The 17,534-nt window shown below is 46.4% G+C and overlaps 1 protein-coding gene across 4 annotated transcripts in view; it reads right to left on the reverse strand.

Moving 5' to 3' along the window:
• Nucleotides 1-6: 6 nt before the first annotated feature.
• FGFRL1 (fibroblast growth factor receptor like 1) overlaps nucleotides 7-17,534 on the reverse strand; it is a 135,251-nt gene continuing 117,723 nt past the window's right edge. For 3 of the 4 annotated variants that reach the window (XM_069071612.1, XM_069071619.1, XM_069071627.1), the window contains exons 4-7: nucleotides 10,475-10,555; nucleotides 8,493-8,777; nucleotides 3,813-4,166; nucleotides 7-2,679 (exon numbers count right to left, since the gene is read on the reverse strand). In XM_069071612.1, the coding sequence (XP_068927713.1) occupies nucleotides 2,249-2,679; nucleotides 3,813-4,166; nucleotides 8,493-8,777; nucleotides 10,475-10,555 (1,151 nt within the window). In that variant the 3' untranslated portion in view covers nucleotides 7-2,248. The remainder of the gene's footprint in view (nucleotides 2,680-3,812; nucleotides 4,167-8,492; nucleotides 8,778-10,474; nucleotides 10,556-17,534) is intronic. The other variant, XM_069071636.1, reaches the window with a different exon arrangement.

Consider the following 17,534-nt stretch of genomic DNA (forward strand, 5'->3'; position numbering starts at 1 on the left):
ATTCTTTTTTTTTTTTTTGCTTTTTGGAGGGCAATTGGGGTTAAGTGACTTGCCCAAAGTCACACAGCTAGTAAGTTTGTCAAGTGTCTGAGGTTGGATTTGAACTCAGGTCCTCCTGACTCCAGGGCCAAGTGTCTGAGTTTGGATTTGAACTCAGGTCCTCCTGACTCCAGGGCCGGTGCTCTACTCACTGCGCTACCTAGCTGCCCCCTTATCCATTTTTCGATACTGTAGGAAAAGCCTGGACAGTGAGGACTAGCTCCAAGCTCCTGTGAAAGGCAGGCTATATGACCTCTGGGTCTCAGCTGCTTTGCCTACAAAAGGAGGAGATTAATACCTATCTCACATGGGGTGTTCTGAGGAGCAAATAAATTGATAGATGAGAAGGTGTTGGGGGAAAGTAGCAGCACGGCTCAGATAGGGGTGGGGAAGAAGAAGCCTTCTCTCCCTTTGGGGTCTGGACGCTGGCCTTGGTGGGAGATGCATCTAGCATTAGGGCCCTGGTAGATGGCAGAGTCCCTGCCTTGGTTTCAGTAGCATCCCCTTGGGAAGGTCTTGCCCATGTTCTCAAGGCCTTTGCCCATGTTCTCTAGGCCTTCAAACCCATGAGCTACTGGCTGAGCCCAGCCCATCCCTAATCAACCCCCCCCCCCACTTCCCCCTGCCCTGGAAAAACTGGCCCATAAGCCAAGTCTCCTTCAGGATTGGGGGAGGGAGGAGGAAGGGGAGCAACTTTTTGTTTTTGAAGAATCATAAAGTCATATCAGTTTTCCAAATCCAAATTTGCCTGATTTTTGTTTGTTCGTTTGTTTGAGGCAGGGGGAAGGGAAGGATGAGGAAGAAAAGTCTTTGGCCAGGTTCAGATCCTCTGTCCTGGCCTGGACCCTACTTCCCTGTCATTCCCCAAGAACCCAGGCTTCAGAGGGGATGGCCCTAGTCAAGTTTCCACCTGCTGGAACTGTGCTCACCTTTAGATTACAGCAGCCCTGGGCCCCCAGGAGTGGCAGACACACAAACAGGTCTGCCTTTCTAGCCTGGCAGAGGGACAGATAGAAAAACCTGCTTGTAGGAAAAGTACATACTTCGTTTGACCACGTTAAACAAAATAAATTAAACATACACGGCCCCTGCTTAGACACTCTCTAGGCTGAACAGGGTGTTTCCTTTGCGTTAACACCCAGTTACAGCCTTCGGAGAAGAGGAGGGCAAGCGGGCCCCAGCATCTCTCTCAAGGGCTCAACCTTGGCTCTAGAAGGGCAACCTAGAGTTACCCTTCTTGGGGTGCAGTCATCAGCAATCTCTAGAATAGATGGCCATTCCACAAGGGATGCCCTGGAGTCAGTGCTGCTGACCCTGGTAGGCTTTTGCCCTCTCTCGGGAAGGCTCTCTTTTTTATTATTATTATTAATATTATTATTATTTTCTTAATTTCTTAAATATAAATAGCAAAGGGGATTGTGGGGGAAGAGGGGAAGGGGAGGTCTGGAGAACCCAACTGATGATGGCATCATATTGGTGGCTAGCAGAGTCCACAGCCCACGGACCTTTCCCAGGACTCCTCCCCCACTCTCCCTCCAGGCACCAGGCCAGAGCTGGCCTGCTGGAAGCCAAACAAGCCTTTCCTCTCCTCCCTCTCTGGCCCCAGCACAGGGCAGGGTGCACCGCTCCATGCAGGGGACCAAACGCCTTCCTTCTATCTCCACAACTTTGGGCACAAAACAAGGTGGGGATGAAGGGATGGGGGGGGGGAATCTCTCATTTCTTTAAAGCCAAGAACCCTCTGACAAAGCACCTATCACTTCAGGGGCCAAGAAGAGGGGGTTTGAGATGGGGTTGAGGCGAATGAAGCGTCAATCAAGGATAACTGCCTTGGAGCAAGAGCAGGGGCAGGGGGATGATTCCTTCATTATCCCATCACTATAGATTCACTGCAATGTCACAAAAAAATAGAACTCTATATAGATTCTCTCTTTCTGAGGCTCTGTGTATGTCTGTTTCAGGAGCACTTTGCTTCCCTTTAGATCTCTGTCTTGGAAGTTGCATCGGCATCTGTCTCTGTCCACATCCACCTCCCGTAACACCCTTGGCATCTTTCCACATCTCTGTGGCTCCGTCTCTCTGTACCTCCTGCCCCACTGAGGGGTCTGTATGGGTCTCGGCAGGGGGCCCCCCGCAAAGGGGCCTTGCTTACCCACCTGCCGCCAAGTAGAGCCGGATATCGAATACCCACTGCCTCGGCCGCCACCACCTAGCACTGGTAATGTATGTGCTGGTGAACTTTGCCCTCCACATGGGAGTGGGAGTGGGTATGCGTGTGGGTGTGGATGTCTGTATAGAGCTTAGGGTACAGCTTGGTGGTGGGTCCTGGGCCTTGGCCCAGCAGGTGCTGCTGTGCTGGAGGGGGCAGCTGGGGCTGACCTCCTACCCCATAATCCTCATAGTGTCCTGAGGTCAAGCAGTCTTTGTCAGGCATGGCAGCCAAACCAGCTCGGTCCCGAGGGGGTGGCCGGTGGCCCGGTGCCGCTGGGGGCGGGGAACATGGCTTCTTCTTGGTCTGACACAGCCACAGCAGCACGGTGCCCAAGATGAAGACAGCTCCGGCTGGGATACCAATCACCACTGGCCAAGGAAGACTGCTGGTTGATGAGGGAGCTGCTGGGCCGCTGGGAGGCTTGGGGTCTGTAAAGGGGAGATGCCAAGACAGACACAGAGTGAAAGCCAGGGAAAGTGACAAAGGAAGAGGGAAAGATACGGGCACAAGGACAGAGAAAGATTGAGAGAGATGGGAAAGAGCCATACAAGAATACAGAGAGAGAAGAAACATGGACAGAGAGGAAAAGGGAAAAAAGACAAACAGATTGAGGAATGGAGGACAGAAACAGAGGAGAGGAATAAAAAAGGAGGCAAAAAGGGGAGAGAATAAAGGGGAAATTTTAAAGAAGGATAAGGATAGGGAAGGTGGGACAGGAAAGAGAAACATGGAGAAGGAGGGAGACAAGGAAACAAAATGAGAGGGACAGGGAAATGGTGCAAGACAATGAGAAAGCGTGACCCAAAATGAGGAAAACAGAGAGACAGAGAGACACAAAAAGGATTTTTAAAAAGCCAACATAAGAAGGCAGGGCAATGAGGAGTTGATTGATCTGTTTATTACCTTAGGTCCCAAAGGGAGCTAGCAGAATAGGGCTTCCCTGGCTGTGGCCCTCAAAGGAAGGCCACACAAAGTAGGGTGAGTTCAGAAGGATATGAAAGCCCAAGACCCTGAGGAATCATGAGGCCCTCCCCAGGTAGGAAGGCACAGAAAGGGGTTCCAGTTGGGCTTGGGGGGTGATCATACCACTGTGCCTCAGAGTCACAAACTTATCTAAGATTCATAGAAAGGCTCTTAGAGGTTATCTGGTCCAACCATTTTACAGGTGAGGAAACTGAGGCCCCAGAGAGAAAAGGAATTTATCCAAGGTCAACACAAACATTAAGTGGCCAAGCTGAGATTTTAAACTCCAAATCTAGCACACATGACTCCATACCACGCTGTCTCAATCAGATGCTCCCCATCATACAATGGCTACCTCTTGGGACTTCTTTTCATCACAGCCCCACCCACTCCCAAAAACCAAAGACAGAGCTGTGGGGCTATCGGAGGCACATTGTAGAAAGGGGGCTTGGGAAAGGACACTGGAGATATAGATCCTGGAGGGGAAAGGACAATGGGGTTTCGGGGTCACAACCAGTGGAGGGGACCCTGGAGATGTCAAGGACCCAATGCAGGGAGCCAGCCCAATGTGGGGGAGCCCAACACTCTGAAGCCTCACCTGGCAGCACAGTGAGGAAGGCACTTCGGAAACTATAGCCCATGGTGTTGGCTCCCAGGCAGATGTACATGCCTGCGTCCTCCTGCCGAGCACGGGTGATCATGAGCTTGTTGAGGTAGGAGCCATCAGGCCTGGACCACACGTCCCCAGTGGGGAGCACCACAAACTTCTGGCCACCAACATCAATGGTGGAGTTGTATTTGCTCTCTGTGCCATACTCAACTCGCTTAAGCCACTGAATCACTGGCTTCACGTCACTGCGCACCTTGCACTGAAAAGACGTTGTTCCGCCAAAGTCCACGGTGGTGTTCACTGGGTGGGTGCCTGTCAGGATTGGCTTGGAGCGGGTCCGCTCTGAAATGGGAGGGCAAACCCTTTGTCAACATCCCTGCTCCCCCTCGCCCTACCGCCACCCATCTGGTTCCCAGAAGAATCAAAGGACCTCACCAAGCAGAAAAAGACCCATCTGCACAAAAATATTTCTGGCGGCAATTTTTGTGGTGGCAAAGAACTGGAAACCAAGGAGGGTGGACATCATTTTGGGAGTGGGTGAACAAACTATGGTATATAAAAGTGATGGAAAACTATTTTGCTGTCAAAAAATGATGAAGGAGACGGTTTCAGAAAAACCTGGAAAGATCTGTATGAACTGGTGCAGAGAGAAGAGAACAGAAACAGGACAATTTCTAGAATGAAAATGGTGTTGCAAACATTAACAACATTCTGAAAAACTTCAGAACTTTTGTCAACACAATGACCAACCATGATTCTAGAAGACCTATGATGAAAGCAAACTACCCATCTCCTGACTGAGAGGTGATAGAATTCAGGGTACAGAATGAGCCACGGATATTTTTGGACACAAATATGGGAATGTTTTGTTTGAGTATGTCTCATTATCACAAGTGTTTGTTTTGGGTTTTCTTTTTTTTATGAGAGTTGGGGAAGGGAAAGAAAATAGATTTCTGTTTACTAAAAATTTAACTTTTAATAACTAAAAATGGAAAAGCAAGCTTTATGAAAGAGATACGTGGTTTCATGTACAATCTTTTTTCTTTGTATATTAAAAAAATAATTTTATTTGGTATTTGTTAATTTTGAATATTTAAAAAATTAAATATCAAAGTAATAATATTACACAGAAGTATATGATTTGGGGGTGAGGTGGGGGATGGGAAGGCCAAGCCTGTTATTTCTCTAATATAGGGAAATCCTGGTAAGAAACCTCCTTCAACCAAATGCAAAGACAGGCCCCTACTATGTGATTTATAGTCTTAGAGAGTAGAGTGAGGCATTAAGAGGTTAAGACACTTACTTGCCTAGGGGTCCCATAGTCAAAGTGTCAGGGATAGAACTTGATAAAACTAGAACTAGATCTTCCTGATTATAAGGCTGATTCTAAATCTACTCCACCACTCTGCCTGCCTATCTCTGTCCTTCTGTCTGTCCATCCGTCTGTGTCTCTGTCTGCATCTCTGTCTGTCTCTCTCTGTATTAAAATACTTCCCAAAAAGTCCTACTCTGGTGCCTCCTGCTAGCGTAGAGGTGACCCTGAACCTTGTTCTTGACCTTGACCCTTGTTTTGCCCTAGCAGTTTCTGTTGTACTGGAAAGACTTCCAGGAGGTCATGGTCTCTGGCTGTCCTTTACACCTGGAAGTTCTCCCTCCTCCACTCTGACTTAAGACCTCCTTGGCTTCATTTAAATCCCAACTAAAATCCCACCTCCTACAGGAAGCCTTCCCCACCCCTCTTAATTCCAATGTCTTTGCTCTGTTCATTATTTCCTATCTATTCTGTATATAACTTGCTTTGTATCTATCTGTTTGCATGTTATATCTCCCGTTTGATAATGGGACCAGTTCTTTGAGGCCAGGGACTCTTTTGCATCCCCTGAATTAAGCACAGCACCTATTGAATTAAAAACTGAATCATGGGAGGAGACATGAACTGGGAGACTCCTCTGAAGCCATCTCTTCTACTGCCTCAGAAATGAAATGACCAGCCCAGGGTCACACAGGCAATTAAGTGGTAAAGTTGACATTCAAACTTAGGTCATAAGGCTTCAAGTTCAATGTTCTTTTCAGTCCTGGCTAGAGACTATGTCTGCTGACTTTCAGCCTAGCTAAGTCCAGAAAGGCTCGTGGCCAGAAGGCTAATCACTACATGATGAATTCTTTGGCCACAGCAACCCATGAAACAAAGTAAAATACAAAATAAGCCTCATCATGGTGGGAAGTGGCGGAGAGAAACTCTCCTTCTGCGCCTGCAGGGATGGTGGAAGAGTAGGGGAAGGGGGTAAGACAAATTATGGCACAGAGATGTAAGAAAATACTGCTGTGCCATAACAAATGGAAAGTTTCAGAGAAACCTGGGAAGCCTCTTATGAACTAATGCAAAGTGAAGGCAGCAGAACCAGGAGAACCAGTCACACAATAATATAAACATTGTAAAGAAAAACAACTTTGAAAAACATAAGAACTTTGATCCACGATCCAAGCTATTCCTGGTTCCAGAGGGCTGCCCACTCTTGACAGAAAGGTAGGTGACATATTCCAGATGCAGAATAGCGATAGTTTTGGACATGGCCAACATGGGAATTTTTGCTTAGCGAAAAGGGCAGCTGGATTGTATCTGCAAAACTCAGGAGTGTCCTCTATCCTAGGCTTCTGGACTCAAAAACAAACAAGCAAAAAACAACAACAAAATCCAGTGTTTTCAATATCGAAGCTCTTCTGGTGATGCTACTAAGAATATAAGCCCCTAGAGGGCAGGAAGGAGGAATTGCTTCATTTTGGGTTTTGTATCCAGAACACTTGCACTGCCTGGTTCATAATCATTACTTCATAAATCCCTGTAGATTGACTCATTCATTCATTCAAACAAGTATAACCAGAAGGTTGTGTGCAGGAGAAACAAAGACAAAAACACCACATTGCCTGCCTTCAAGGAGCTTACAGTTTATTGGGGAGACAGTCTCTTAATTGAGGTTAAACTGAATCCTGCTGCAGCCCTTCCTCCAGGCTAAACAACTTTTATTCTGCCTCTATTCCTCACCAAAGCAGAAGGGTCAGAACTGGTTCTTATATAAATTGCAGCTATCTCACTATAGAGAAAAGGGAAGTACTATATACAGCAGGTACTAAAAGGAGAACCAGAATGTAAGAATATCTCAAAGGACCAAGCAAATTTTGGCATCAGTTGACATACCTCATCCTTCTCATGATAAAAAAAGCTTGCTTATAGTTTTCTGAAGAAATCAAAGCTATCGGGGTGGCTAGGCAGTGCAGTGAATAGAGCACTAGCCCTGGAGTCAGGAGGACCTGAGTTCAAATCCGGTCTCAGACACTTACCACAAAAACTAGTCATGTGACCTTGGGCAAGTCACTTAACTCCAATTATACTCCAAAAAGAAAAAAAAGGAAATAAAAGCTATTTATAGTCATATAAAATGCTCTAAATCATTATTGATTAAAGAAAGCAAAATAAAACAACTCCAAGGTATTATCTCATACCTTTCAGATTGTCTAATAGGTCTGAGAAGAAAAATGACAAATATTGGAGGGGATGTGGAAAAATTAGGATAGTAATGTACTGTTGGTAGAGTTGTAAATTGATCCAACCATTCTGGAGAGTATTTTGGAACTATGCTCAAAGAATTATAAAACTATACAAAGCCTTTGACCCAGCAATACCACTCCTGGGTCTGTATTCCAAAAAGATCAAAGACAAGGGAGAAGAATCTATACATACAAAAATATTTATAGTATCTTTCTCTGTGGTAGCAAAGAATTGGAAATTGAAGGAATGCCCATCAACTGGGGAATGGCTGAACAAATTGTGGTATTTGATTGTGATGGAATACTATTGTGCTCTAAGAAATGTTGAGCAGGATGCTTTCAGAAAAACCTGGAAAGACTTACACGAATGGATGCAGAATGAAGTGAGCAAAATCAGGGGAACACTGTACATAGTATCACCAATATGTACGATGATCAACTGTGAATGACTTAGCTACTCTCAGCAATACAAAGATCCGTGATGAAAAATTCTATCTGCCTCCAGAGAAAGAACTAATGGAGTCTAAATGTAGATCGAAGCATACTTTTTTTTTTACTTTATCTTTTTATGTTTTGTTTTTTTATCTTTCACCTTACAACTAATACGGAAATGTGTTTTGCATGACTGCATATGTATAACCTATATCAAATTGCTTGCCTTCTTAATGAGAGGGGAGAGTATGGAGGGAGGAAAAGAATCTGGAGTTCAAAATTTTTTAAATGAATGTTAAGGGGTGGCTAGGTGGTGCAGTGAATAAAGCACCAGTCCTAGAGTCGGGAGGACCTGAGTTCAAATTCAGCCTTAGACACTTACCACAAAAAACTAGCCTGTGACCTTGGGCAAGTCACTTAACCCCAATTGCCCTACCTTCCCCCCTCCAAAAAAATGAAGTGTTAAAATTATTTCTATATGTAATTGGGGGAAAAAAATTTTAAAAGAAGATGGCAGAGGGGGATGTTGATAAATTCGAGGTACAGTGGATAAGGAAATGAGGAGAGGTCAGCTGATATCCAAATTTATTCCAAAGGACCCCATTCCAGTCCCACAAATGTCCCCTTGGCCCCCCAGCCCAGGCTGGGGTTCAGATCTTGGGGCAGGGGTGGGGATGACCTGACACTCACGGATGACTTCGACTTTGTAGGTGGCATTGATCTCGCCAGCTCGGTTAAAGACACGGCACGTGTACTTCCCGCTGTCCTCCGGCTTTAGGTTCTTCAGATTCAGTGTCCACTTCTTCTTCTTGTGCTCACCAACCTCCTGGGGTGTCAAGGCCTTGTCATCCTTCAGCCACATGATGTCCGGCCGCGGGTGGCCGCTGGCCACACACTTGAGCCGTACAGAGCTGCCCACGGGCCGGGCAATCACCCTCCGCCGCATCTTGGAGGGCTGGGTGAATCGAGGTCGGGCTGGGAGGGCAGAAAAATGACAAGTGAGGTGAGGGCAAGAGGAATAATAAAGTCAGCTTGACTGTGGTTGGGAAAGTCAATTATCCATCAACACAGCAAGGGGTGAGTTAGACAAAGCACGTAGAAATTCTTAGGAAATTCAGGATCTGGTTGAGAAAACAAGACTCACACTGCCCTGGACAAGTTGGGGGACTTGTTCTTTGACAACTTTATCTTGTGTGGGTATTTCCTGCTACTCCTTTCTATGTTCCACTTAACACCTCTAGCCCCCCAAACCCAACTCCATCTTTACCCTCCCATCAGTTCATGGTGGAAAACAGTCAGATTGGGAGGTGGGGTATTTATGTGTTGAACTTGGACCCCAGAGGTGTGGAGATAATCCACTAGCTGCCCAGGGCCCAACGCAGCTTGGGGAAGAAGTGGAAATAATCCTAGAAGTCAGGAACATGGTCAGTAACTAGATTTTGCATTCACACTAGATCGGATCTGGTAACCAATTTGCCAACATCATCACAAAGTTCTGAGTTCTAGCTTCAAGATACCAGAGCCCAGCTATTATCAACTATGAGTTTCAGGGAAAAAAAAACCTCTGGGTTCCATGTGTCAGGCCACAGAGATGCTGAGCACTGAAACTGGGGATAACATTTGCAAGGCGTTAGGTTCACGTTCTGGGTTCTGGCATCAAACCACCACCAAAGCTCAGGGTTCTGTGATGTCTGTCTTGGGTTATTGATTCTGGTCACTTCATCTGCCCCACTCCTTAAACTCTCCTATACCCTGGGAAGACATGCCTGTGCAAACCAGGGACTTTGGTCTTCAATGTCCCTGCCATCCCCTGGGGTAGCCCACCCCCAAGCCTTGACAGTCAGACCAGGACCTACATTCATGTTTCTTTTCTCTAGATCTCCCCCTTCTCCTGTAAAAACAAAAACAAGAAAAAAATCTGAAATCTAATTCAGACCTATGTGTTGATGACAGCGAGCAAATGACCAGAGGGCTTTGTAGGTTAGTAAGTACCAATGGATAAGGCAAATATTTTGAGAGACAGACAGACAGACAGACAGAAAAGGGGGAGGGAGGGAGGGAGGGAGGGAGAGAGACAGAGAGGAAGGAAGAGAGAGGGAGGGAGGGAGACAGACAGAGACAGACAGAGAGAGGAGGGGAAAGGGGAGAGAGTGAGGAGGAGAGAAAGGTAGAGAGACGGGAAAGAGGGATGGAGAGACAGAGAGACAGAAAGAGGGGAGAGAGGGAGGAGAGAGAGAAGGGAAGAGAGAAAATGGAGAGGGATGGAGAGAGGATGGGGACAGAGAGAAAGAGAGAGAGAAGGTGGAGGGGGTGGTTTCTGGTTCTCCTCCCATTATACCACTTAAGTAACCTTCAAAAATCTAACCCTCTACGAGAAGATTACCCTTTAGCTAAAGATAGCTATCTTGACCCTCCTAAGTCTTCTCTTCTCTGGGATAAATATTCCCAGTTCTTCAACTGATGCTCATATGACACGGCCTCCAGCTGTCTTACCCTTCTGGCTCCTCCAGTTTGTCAATGTCCTTCCTAAAACCACAACTGACTGCTGTTCTCCACTCTGGCTTCACTAGGGCAGGGGACAGTAGGACTGTCGATACCTCTCTTGTTCTGGGCACCAGAATTCTAGTAATTAGTAAGGAAGCCCAAGACAACATCACATTACAAATTCTCACCCCACTGCTTGCCAGATGCATCTTCCTGCTCACCATTGGAGCCTTCAGGTCCTGGGTTCTCTTTTCCCACGGTGACATCATCTGTGGAGACAGACAGAGAGGAGATGAGCGGTCTAGGAGGGGAGAACAAGGTATCGCTGACCATCAACAATCATTCCCTGGGGCCCTGCTGTGTCTCCAGGAGCTCCCACTCTGGGAGGATAGAGGAAAAGCAGACCCAGGCCCTGCTCTGAGGGGGATCTTAGTCTCACTGAAACAAACAAGGAGAGCTCTCCAAAGTCCATGGGTGACTAGGGCCAGAGAGGGAAGTGACCCGTACTTGGAGAGAGCCAGAGCAGGGCAGTAGAGAGAAAGCCTGATTTCTAGCCCAGGATCAAGGTCTGGTTTAAATGCAGACCAGCTATGTGAGCCCAGATAGGTCCCTTCATCTCTCAGTCCTAATCTCCTCTTCGTTAAAAACAGAACTAATACTACCCCAACTCCAGGGAATGATGTGAAGAAATTACTCCTGTAAAACCCTGAGGAGGTTTAGAAATGAGGGGCTATTGTTCACAAGTGCTGGTCAGGGAAGGCTCCCCAGGAAGCTAGAGGGCACAAGCACACACAAGCGTGCACAAGGGAAGCCTTGAAGGATGGGCAGGCTTTGGGAGGTCAGCACAGGATCACACACAGGCCTTGAAGGCCAGGCTGAGGAGTCTGAATGTGATCCTGCAGGGAGCTCCAGAGAGCATCTGAGCAGAGGGCAGCACCTTGAAAACTTTCAGAAGAGCAACTGACATGGGAGGGTCCAGGGATTCTTTGGCAGAGGCAGCACCGTTAAGTACACCTCTGAGATCCAGTTCTCCTTGGGTGACCTCTCTCACCCCTTGGTGCTTCAGCTTCCTCATCTATAAAATGGGTCTATAAACATTACCTGTCCCATAAGGCTGCTCTGAGGAAAGCCTTTGGAGAACGTTAATGTAAGTAATGTTATCAGCTCATGTTGCCTTGGAGTGGAGGTGATGGGGTGTTGCAGGCTCAGCAGCCACCCCAAGATGGCATCTCAAAGCCCCCTGAGCAAACAGCCCCTAATCTGAGCGGGCTGTACAAAGGCCAGATGCCCCACCCTCCAATGGCATATCACAGTCGGTCCATCCATCTGTCCACAGCTGCTTCCCCCCTTCTCTCCCCATCCCAAGCCTTGCTCTCTCCTGCCCAACTACCCCACCCTTCCTCCCCTCCTTCTCTCCCTCCCTCACACACACACCAACCGCCTGGCATTCATTCCAGGGCCCCCTGGCCTGTGGCCAGGCCTCTGATGTGAGCCGCCTGCCTGCTGCATATTCCCCCCCCCCCAGCCTTTGAAGAGGCGGCCTCTGAGTTACCTACAGGCCTTCCCCTAATGCTGCAGCTCAGGCAGGGCAGGGCAGGGCAGGGAAGATGAGAAAGGCCTGTCCATATTCCCGGACTCCCATGTAAATATTTTTCTGAGAGATTGGGGGAGTTGGGGGGTGGGAGAAGGGGGTGCACTTTACAAACAGAGGGCCTGTTTAGCCAGGACTGCTTTGATCTCATCGGGGCTCATACAATGAAAGAGGTCGGCAAGTCCGAGCACAAACAGACCCATCCAAGGCAAGCCGCTAAGCGGCACATCTGGAGATTCTGTCCCAAGCTCACAGCAGGGCCCCCATCACACGCACACACACACACACACACACACACACACACACACACACACACACTCCTGCCCTGCCAGCACACAGAGCCCGGGCTCTGGGACCAAAGCTCCCAGGCATGAGTCCTACCTGAACTACCTGCTCCTGTGCGACCCTGGGCCAGGTCATTAACTTCTCTGTGCCCACCCTGTCTGAGTGATCCTGGAGGCCTCACAGGGCACAGACCCCAGCACAGGCAGGCACGTGCTGTCAGACACCCCAGGGATGCCCTAGGCAGTGCCACATGGCACCAGGGTCAGCAAGCTTGGCGTTGGGTGCCTTATCTCTTGTGTGTCTGTGTCGTCTCTTCCATTCCCTAAACCCTAGTTTCTTCATCCATAGAATTGAGCAAATTAGTAACAGACAGCTGGAATCCAGGTGACCTGACCCCCAGGCCAAAGTTCTTCAGCATGAGAAAGAGCTGAACATGAAAACATCACAGACCATTTCCAAATCCATACGAAACAGAAGACACTGATATTCTCTTACTAACTCAAGATCATTGCAAATAACATTTATTACTGCTTTGTGACACGCAAGTTACTCTGGGGGTTACTGAGAGGGAAAGGACTGTTTGCCCCTGAGCTGAATGGCCCCAGATTCCTGTGTTCCTAATTCCTCCCTCTCTTTTCACACTGGTCACTGTCAGGACTCTTGCCTGGATTGTCTTAATAACTTTTTAACTGATCTCCTGTCTCCAGTCCCTCTCCATCTATTTTTCACACAGCCGCCCAAGTGATATCCCTAAAGCTCAGGCCTTCCTGTGTCGGGATCATTGTTGGACTGGGAACCAGCAAAATCTGCATTTAAATCCCACCTCTAACATTTATTAGCTGGATGACAAAGGTTAAGTCATATCTTCATCATCATCATCGCCACCACCATCATCACCGCTAGCATGTCCCACCATTAGAATGTAACCTCTTGCAAATAGGGATTGTTTCATTGCACTTGTATCCCAAATGCCCAACCCAACACCCAATACACAGCGGGTGCTCAATAAATACTTGCTGATGGATGGATTTCCAGCTCGAAGGTTAGCTTTAAGGTTTGCAAAGCACTTTACAAATACTCTCATTTCTCATAACAACCCTAGGAGATAGCTGGTACTGTTATTCCCATTTTACAGAAGGGGAAATTGAGGCAGGCAGAGGTCAAGTGACTTGCCCAAGGTCATACAGGCAATAAGTATCTGAGACCAGATTTGAACTCAGGTCTTCCAGAATCCAGATTCAGTGCTTTGGGTACTACATTTACCTACCTGCTTTAACCTCTCTAGCCCTCAGTTTCCTCATTTGTAAAATGAGTAAAATACCTGTAGTACCCTTCCCTTAAGGCTGATATGATAATAAAATGAAATAATGTCCATAAACCAAAGAACAAACCCTGAGCATTATATAAATGTCAGCAGTAGTACGTAGTACCTAGTTCTAGTAGTATTCAGTACTAGTAGTACTAGTAGTAGTAGTAGTGCTAGAAGTACCAAGTACTAGCAGTAGTACTAAGCACTAGTAGTACCTAGTATTACTAATACTAGTAGTATCACTAATACTAGTAGTATCTAGTACCAATATTAGTAGTATCCAGTCAGTCTGGACATCTGGCTGTTCTGTGATCTCGTCCTCATGTTGTGCATTTCTACAGGCTAAATCCATGGCTGGAAGGAAATCCTTTCAAGGTCCATTTCCAGTGTCACTCTTCCCAAGCCTTCTCTCATCCTCAAGGCAATGCTGTTGCTAGCAGGGTAGGGTCAGGGACTGGACCGATGATCTTGGCACATTCTCAGCCACATCTAGCACTGCCCAGAGCACCAAGAGGTGAAGAGCATCACCCTGGTACCAGGCAGGCAGGACAGACCACACAGTCTCCTACGTCTCCTTGTGTCTCTAGCCTGGCTTTCCCATACACATGAAACCCACTTCATCGTCACATCTGTGGGAGAGAATCCCTTCCCTTCCTTTAAGATCCACTCAAGCATCGTCTTCCACATGAAGCCTTTCCTGACGCCCTCAACCACTAGAGCAGGTGAGCTGCCAAACTATCGTGCATTTGACTATGTTTTCTTTGCTTGCATCTATTCACTTTATATGAATGCTGTGTAGGCATCGGAGAAAATCTCAGTGCAGTTTTAAGTTACTTATAGCTATTTAAGCTGTTTAACACGCAGTGAGTTTTTAGAACACCCTGTATGTGGACACAACTTGGTCCTAATTAGTACAAACAATAAATACCATGAAGTGGTTACATGTATTTGGATTCTCACTATTCAAAGTTACAATTATATAAAATATGGTCACTGGTTCTAGTCCAATAGAAATATACAATGCAAATTAGAATAATGCAACCACTTTATTTGCACCAGTCCAGACCTAGCTGTGTGTACTTGGCCCACCATTAAAATGTAAACTCCTTGGAGTGGGGATTGGTTCATTGTCCTTGTCTCCCTAAAGCCTCACTCAGTGCCCAGCACACAGAAGGTGCAAAACACATATTTGCTGGCTGATGGATTTCTAACGCTAAGGGCTGCCCTATCCTTTGCACCAAAGGCATCAAACATAGAGTCCATGCATCCTGCAACACTCAAGTGCCACATGAACCTGGTTTAAATGGAATTGTGAAAATTTAACAAAATAAATGAAAACACAAGAAAACATAGATAATGCTCATGATGTGGTTCTCTAAGTCAAGCTGCAACTTGCAGGGATTCTGCTGCATAATTAAGAGGCCTCCATCTGTACCCTAGTCTGACGTCCCTGCACTACACCATGACTCTTGCTACTACTGTGTTAAATTAAATATACACTTTAAAAACTTAGACATAACAGAAGCTCAGTTTCATATACAGTCCTCTTTTTCCCCCCTTCTTTGTATATAAAACGTCCTTGTTTGTTGATTTTTAAGTTATAATAAAAGGAAAAAAATTTTTAAAGAAAACGATCTGTCAAACTTTTTGGAAACAAATAACTAATATTTATATAGTGTTTTAAAACCACCAATTTTATATAAATTATTTCATTTGAGTTTCACAAGTCTGTGGGTTAAGTCCTGTGGTTATTCTCATTTAACAGATGAGGGAACTGAGACTTGGGGATGCTAAGTGACTTACTTCCAGTGTCAAGGCTAGTAAATACTGGGGGTGGATTTAAACCTAGGTTCTTCCTTACTCTAACCCACCAAAATTATGGAATTTCCTAGTTTTCTTCAGTAACTACCCAATCCATTCTACATCCAATGCAACCAACAAATGGTCATCCAGCCTTTATTTGAGGAGCTCTAGGAAGAAAGAAGCTCTATCTAACATGTTCATGTATACACAAACACACACACACACTTTCTCTTTTATAACAATCTGATATCTTCTATATACATAATATTCTAATTTATAACTTTGTTATTGAGCCAGCCAAACCAGCCTTACGCTCACACGCACCACTCTGTGTCCTTGAGGGTCTTTGTATTGGCTCTCTTCCATGCCTGGAATGTACTCCCTCCTCCCCTCCCCCTCACAAAATACCACTCCAGCTCATTTTCTACATGAAGCCCACCAGCGACTAATGCCTTCTCTCCATTCCTCCCTCCCTCCCTTGCTTTGAACTACTTAATGTCATCTATCTAGCTATCTACCTGTCTGTCTATCTAGCTATCTACCTGTCTATCTATCTACCTATCTACACACCTTGTTTTATTGCATTTGTTTTATTGTGTTTCACAGATATGGCATTTTTTTTTACAAATTGAAGGTTTGTGGCAACCCTGCCCTGAGGAAGTCTATTAGAGCCATTTTTCTAAGAGCATATGCTCACATTGTGTCTCTGTGTCATATCTTGGCAATTCTTGCAATATTTCAAACTTTTTCACTATTATCATGTCTATGTATAGTGATCTGTGATCAGGGATCTTTGATGTTACTATGGTAATTGTTTTGGGGTGCCACAAATCATGCCCATGTAAGATGGTAAACTTAATTGCTAATTGACAGGTCCCCCCTCTCTCTCCCTAAACCAACTCTGCCAGACTTTCAGAGAGGTCTAGCTGCTTCAGAGTTTGCTCTGACTTGCCCAGACAGCCTTGTGACAACTTGGAATTAAAGTCTGTCCCCATCCCCTTGGTCCCAAGTAATACCTAGTGCCTGGCGGTCGTTGCTGTCGGGCCAGAGTGGATGTCAGGTGTGGGCACTGCCATTCTCACCAGGAGTGATTGCTATTTCCCAAGGAGTCTTTCAGGACCTCAGGACACTTAGATGGCAAAGCATGGGAGTAAGAGGGCTACACCCAACCCAGGCATGGTGAGGAAATGTGGGAATGGTGGCAGCGGTTGAACATGGATCTGTTGGGGTCTTGGAAATGGCTGTAGGTAGTTGGCCTAAGAGCAGAAAGAGGGGCTGCAAGTGTGGGGCTGAGGGCCTGAGATGGCAGCCAGACATTTCAAGACTTCTGAGATTAGAAGTATACTCAGATGTAGGCAATGACCAAAAGCCCTTTGGGCCATGACAAGGAGGCTGGAAGCTGCAATGAATTTGTAAAGTAAACTGAAGATAACGTGCATGCATGAGGCTAGAATTTGTGATTCACTTCCCCATATCAAGGGGGCATCACGCTGAATATCAAGGGCTGAATTATATCACCATGGAAGAAACTATGATGAGAGCTGGGAGATCTGACTCTGAACCCAGGGCCCACATGCATCAGCCCCCTCTGAGTTTGCCAGATTTTCTTTAAGGACAGTGAGTAGGGCTGTACTGAGTCATTAAATACAGTACCCTTCTTAGGAAGGTAGGGCAGGGACTGTCATCCCCTTTTGCTAATGAACTGAGCCCCAAAGAGGGGACAAATCTGCTGAAGGTATGATACAATGTGGCAGCTAGGGGATGCAGTGGTGGATATGGAGTTAGGAAGACCTCAGTTCAAATCCTACCACAGACACTCAGATCCTGGACAGATGACAACCTCTTTCAAAACCAGGTTCCTCCTCTGGAAAATGGGTATTCAATAATAGTACCTACATTGGGGTGGCTAGGTGGCACAGTGAATAGAGCACCGGCCCTGGAGTCAGGAGGACCTGAGTTCAAATTTGGCCTCAGACACATAACACTTACTAGCTATGTGGCCTTGGGCAAGTCACTTAACCCCAATTGCCCTGCCCTCCCCTTTCAAAAAGCAAAGAAAATAATAATAGTAGTACCTACATCCTAGGGTTGTTGTAAGAAACAGAGAGGGGGAGAGAGAGAGAGAGAGGGAGAAGAAGAAGAAGAAGAAGAAGAAGAAGAAGAAGAAGAAGAAGAAGAAGAAGAAGAAGAAGAAGAAGAAGAAGAAGAAGAAGAAGAAGAAGAAGAAGGAGGAGGAGGAGGAGGAGGAGGAGGAGGAGGT

The sequence above is a fragment of the Petaurus breviceps genome, unplaced genomic scaffold (assembly GCF_028583685.1).
Source record: "Petaurus breviceps papuanus isolate PSGF00001 unplaced genomic scaffold, PetGlider_PUasm1.0 140, whole genome shotgun sequence".
In the NCBI taxonomy this organism is placed as follows: Eukaryota; Metazoa; Chordata; class Mammalia; order Diprotodontia; family Petauridae; genus Petaurus; species Petaurus breviceps.